Genomic DNA, 5,671 nt, shown 5'->3' on the forward strand with positions numbered 1-5,671 from the left:
TTTCTAATGTTATACCTATGTAAAGAGGCGAATAACTTCCAGGGTAATTCTATTCTTTAAATTCTAATTATAATAATAGAAGTTAAAATTTCCAATTATAATTTAATTTCCTACCGGAGGATTAGTCTCGAAGAATTCGAAAAACGGCGACCCTTATTAGTATTTTAATATTCTTTATATTAAAATAAGGGAATAAATAGAATAAACGGTTGTTAAATCCCTCCGGTTTTTAAATGTTATTCCGGCCCAATTTTTCCCGGATTAAAAATTTAGGTTTTTCAAATCCCACTTTTTATTTATATATATTACTACCCTTCCCCCTTTAAATAATCAACCCTAAAATACCTCCCGCCTTTCGGATAATAAATATCCCTATTTAAATTCCTACCCAATTCCTAAATTATTATAACGTTATAAATCTCCTTTTATTCGAATAAAAATTTCCCTCTCTTATATAATTTCCCTATATTCTAATAGAGTATTCTTTATTAAATTATTAATTACCCTAGGATAAGGTTCCTTCTAATCTTATAATATAAAATAAAAATATTACTTCCCTAAGGGGGGACTACAGTTATATAAGAATTATTATTATTATACGTCCAATTCCCCCCTATATTCTATAAGCGTAGGTAATAGGTATTAATTAGACCCTATAGGGTTAAAGGTTTCAATTGGGAGGTTTAACCGATAATTTCCTTCGGCTATCCTCTCTTTACGCTTCCTATGAATTATTTTTCTAAAGTAATAATAATATAAAAGCTAAGGGGAGTATCCGGCAGAATGCCCTTATCTATAGACTCTATCGTCGGCTCTAATACCTTCCTAAGAGGGTTTTTATAAGGGGCGAACACTTACGGCCTCTTAATATATACAACGGACGTCTTCGTAATAACCTTCTAAAAAATAGGATACTCTTTATAACTATAAATAAAATATCCCTTCTTCCTATATAATTTATAATAGATAAATAATTAATTTTCGTTAAATAAATAATTTATTTTACTAAAGTAATTTCTTTTATATTTAATTTTATTATATTAAGTATAAAATCTTCCTAACAATAAAAATTCGCTATATATTTGATCCCCCAATATCTATAATATTATTGAATATTGTTCGAATTTTAAAATAGTTCGTACAAATATACGCTACTATCTTAAAAGAAGAAATTATCCTAAAGGAAGTATACTACTAACGTAATAATAATTTCTAGAAAGAGCAAACCCCTATTTTCTCCGTTTCTTCTCTTCTATAACCGAACTCTAATAATAACTACCTCTGAATTTCCTTCCCTCGCCACATTTATTAGAATTTCCACTATAGTATGATTATTAATATTAGTCTAGGGTACACTTCGGACTAATATATTTATAACATCGTCTTCCGGGTAGCCCGGCATATTTTACTAAAGCGCAGCTATTAGAGGTCTAGAGCTGGATTATTCTAAGTAAATTTCAACAGTTTGGCAGCCTAGAAGAAATACAAAGCTGGATTATTCCAAGCAAAAACTTAATAATTTGACAGCCTACTATAAATGCAAGGCTGGATTATTCTATACTATAAATGTATAGCTGGATTACTCTAAGTAAAAGCTCAACAATTTGGCAGCCTACCATAAATCCAAGGCTGGATTACTCTAAGTAAAAACTTGATAATTTAGCAGCTTACTATAAATGTAAAGCTAGACTATTCTATATTATGAATGTAAAGCCGGAAAACTCTAAGTAAAAACTCCATATTTTAATTACCTATTTGAGTATAATATTAACTATTTATTTATTGAGCTTTATTATTATTATTATTATTATTAAGACGCCCATACATTCAGAGCTCGAGCGTTGTCGTGGGCCGAAAGGTGACATAGAAGATCCGTACCAAAGGTCGTGGTCCATAGGCCCACCCAACGCCGCAAGCGAGGAAGGCGCGGCGTATCTATCTATAATGGGCCAGAATGTAAAAAAAATGGTCACTCTATAATCCGTACGTTTTGTCTTAGCAATCTCAAAAGGGAAAACTTAGCACCAAGCAGGACACGGTTTGAATAGCAGAGCGAAAAAGCCACTTTTTCACAATAGAGATTGCTCCGCGACCGCTGCGTATATCAAAATACACCTAGTGCCGGAATGACGAGAAAGAAAAGGCGGTCATTTTGGTACCGGTTGTATTGTGGTGTACGCGATGGTTATTGAGAAAAAAGCAAAAGAAATTAAAAATAAAGATTTTGGTTGCGACCGTGAGGTCCTAGAAATAACTAAGTCCTAGAAATGACTAGGTCCCAACCCTGGAAATTCAGGGGGGTTAGGGTTAGGGTTGAAAATCGAAAATTCAAGTAAAGAGAAAAAAAAATCAAAATTTTGCCTTTGAGTTTTTTTTTTTTTTTTTTTTTTTTTTCTTAAGGTTAGTAATATTAAGAAGAAAATCCATCTACTTATTCAAGAAACTATTTAAGCTTTATAGCTCAATGGTTATTATTAGTGTTACTTTTTATAAAGGTTATCTGTTCAGTTCAGCTTTGAGTTTTTTTTTTTTTTTTTTTTTTTTTTTTTTTTTTTTTTTTTTTACTATATATTAAGTAATTCATAAGGGCGTCTCTCTGTCTCCCCTGGACTTCGGCTCCGCCCAGGGGAACTGTATTTTTATTTTTATCATTATTATTATTATTATTATTTTTATTAATATTATTTTTATTATTATTATTATTATTATTATTATTATTATTATTATTATTATTATTATTATTATTATTATTATTATTAATATTATTATTATTATTATTATTATTATTATTATTATTATTATTATTATTCTTGATAGAATAGGTTTTTTTTAACGATTTTACTCCTCATGTTTTTTTTTAATTCTTTTTTTTTTTTTTCCATTTATTCTATTTATTCCAACCAGGGGGCTTCGCCCCCCGGGACCCCCCATTAAAAGAGTTAGAGTTAAGAGAAAGAAACCCGGGGGACACCCCCGGGGACCCCTATTGGAAGGGTTAGGGTTAAATAAGACCCGGGGGATATCCCCGGGGACCCCCGTCGAGTGTACGGGCTATAATAATTCTAATCAATCCAAGGACCGGATAGTTCAAATAACTAACCAATCCAAGGAAAGGATTACAGGATTGACGGACCACTTATAGGACGAAGAACTTACAGGGGTCTCGTACCATTAGAAAGAAGCTCCGCTATGCTCGCTTACTTCGTGTAAATATTTAATTCTCTGACTATAACAGCTGCGCTTCAAATATTTATAATAATAAAAGTATCCGGACCGAAAACTTCTTTAATTTATATTTAATTCTACTAATACTAATTATATATAAATTTATTAAATATAATTATATAGTCTTTTATTATTAATATTCTAATGATTATACGGACTATTAAATTAAATTTCTTTTTACCCAAATTTATAGTTAGGGTTGTCTTTGTATTTTTATTCGAATAATTCATTAACTTAATAATAATCGTCGCTCCCTTAATCATAAATTACTATTCAAAATTAAAAGGGGTAAACTTCTTAATGATAATAATAGGTAATTATTAAAAGGTAATACTAATTTTACTTAGGATAGTTTTCGCTACAATATTAGCCTAACGCTTTAGTACCTCCTAAGCGCCTTCCTTAATCTCTTTTAGAATATCCTTCTTTAAATTATTAAAATCCTTCTTAGTAACAAATTAATCGGTTCTAACCTTATTAAGTTCAATTCGTAGGGACCCGCTTTTTTTAACGCGTGCCTTTACGAATTCGAGAAATAATTCTCGAACCTAGTATTAATCTTTAATCGAAATAATATTATATGCTATAAATTTATTCGCTCTAATAATAAATATTTTTATTATTTTATTATCTTCTCTTATTTTTTCTAAAATTTTTACAGTAAATATAGCTTTAGGGTCGTTATATATTAAAATTTCCGTAAGCGGGTTATAAACGCTATTTTCGAACCTACGAATACTATTATTAATAACTATCAATAACAATAATACAACACTATCGCTACGTTCGTTATAGGATATTGTGAGGGATATAAATAATCCTCTTAAGTCGATTGCCGTTGTTAGTTTTCGTTTTGGAGTACTCCTCGACTAGAAATCGGCGTTTCCGGTTTCGGCGCCGTTTATAATATTATATAGCTATTATAAATAATAATATAAAAGTAATTATTTTTAAAGAAAACTAGAAAAAATACCGCCTAATAAAGGTTAACGCGTATATAGAAGGCTATATCGCTATTTAATAACGTTAGAAAAATCCTTAAAGTATTTATAGTTAGAAGATTAATATAGGTAGTTAAAAAGTTCAATCTCCTACTAGAGGGCTAAATAGGCAATTAGGTAGGCTATTTAATAGAATTTACAATCCGGGTAATTACTAATATAATGTATATAGTTTAGAAGTTCGGGGTTGTAACGTCCCTTATATTCTTCGATTTGAAGGGAATATTCAATAGAATTAACTATAAGTAACTACTATATACCCTATAAAAAGTACAATTCCTAATATAAATTATTGAATACATAATTAATTTTATTATTAATAGAAAAAGTTCCCTCCTTTTTAATAATAAAATATCCCGCCCTTATACTATTACTGTAAATATACCCTAAAATCCCCCCCTCTCTCTTATTCTATTTATTCTCTTTATTACCCTATTATATTAAAAATTGATTATAATCCCGAATATAATTATAATTAACTCTATAAATAATATTAATATTATTATAATAGCGCGTATTATAAAAAAGAATTACTAGACTTTATAAATAATATAGGAAATATATTTGAGACGCCCATGCATTCAGAGCTCGAGCGTTGTCGTAGGCCGAAAGGTAACATAGAAGATCCGCACTAAAGGTCGTAGTCTATAGGCCCACCCAACGTAAGCGAGGAAGGCGCGGCGTATCTATTTATAATAGGCCAGAATGCAGAAAATTACCCGTCTTGGCAATCCCAAATAGGAAAACTTGGCGCTAAGCAGGATACGGTTTAAATAGCAGAGTGAAAAAACTACTTTTTGCATTGCAATGGAGATGCATCTACGACTGTCGCGTGCATCAAAGTGTATATGGTGTCAAAATAACGAGAAAGAAAAGGCGGTCATTTTGGTACCGGTTGTAATGTGGTGTACGCCCTGGTTGTTGAGAGAAATGCAAAAGAAGTTAAAAATGAGGATTTTGGTTGCGACCGTAGCTTAGAAATGACCAAGTCCCAGAAATGACCAAGTCCCAGAAATGACTAAGTCCTAGAAATGACCAAGTCCCAACCCTGGAGATCCAAGGGGGGTTAGGGTTAGGGTTAAAAGTCGAAAATTCAAATAAAGAGAAAAAAAATCAAAAAGAAAATTCAAAATTTTGCCTTTGAGTTTTTTTTTTTTTTTTTTCTTTTTTTTTGTTTTTTCTCGGGGTTAGTGATATTAAGAAGGAAATCCATTTACTTATTCAAGAAACTATTTGAGCTTTATAGCTCAATGGTTATTATTAGTATTACTTTTTATAAAGGTTATTTGTTTAGTTCAGCTTTGAGTTCTTTTTTTTTTCTTTTTGTTAATTGAAAAAAAAAGCATTAGATAATTTCTAAGGCGCCTCTCTGTCTCCCCTGGATTTTGGCTCCGCCCAGGGGAACTTCATTTTATAATTATACAAATCTTTAAATATCTCCTAAA

General features: G+C 30.7%; 2 protein-coding genes across 2 annotated transcripts; both read right to left on the bottom strand.

Annotated features, from left to right (window-relative positions):
• Positions 1 to 1,787: 1,787 nt before the first annotated feature.
• B0T23DRAFT_297789 (uncharacterized protein) lies at positions 1,788 to 1,949 on the bottom strand (the record flags this gene model as incomplete). The annotated part of the gene is made up of 1 exon (XM_062834297.1): positions 1,788 to 1,949. A coding segment is annotated over one exon (162 nt), but the record flags the coding sequence as incomplete, so codon positions are not given.
• A 2,963-nt stretch (positions 1,950 to 4,912) lies between these two features.
• Positions 4,913 to 5,080, bottom strand: B0T23DRAFT_315911 (uncharacterized protein; the record flags this gene model as incomplete). The annotated part of the gene is made up of 1 exon (XM_062834890.1): positions 4,913 to 5,080. A coding segment is annotated over one exon (168 nt), but the record flags the coding sequence as incomplete, so codon positions are not given.
• Positions 5,081 to 5,671: the final 591 nt, after the last annotated feature.

This window comes from Neurospora hispaniola (assembly GCF_033458365.1).
Source record: "Neurospora hispaniola strain FGSC 10403 chromosome Unknown B0T23scaffold_4, whole genome shotgun sequence".
Lineage (NCBI taxonomy): Eukaryota > Fungi > Ascomycota > Sordariomycetes > Sordariales > Sordariaceae > Neurospora > Neurospora hispaniola.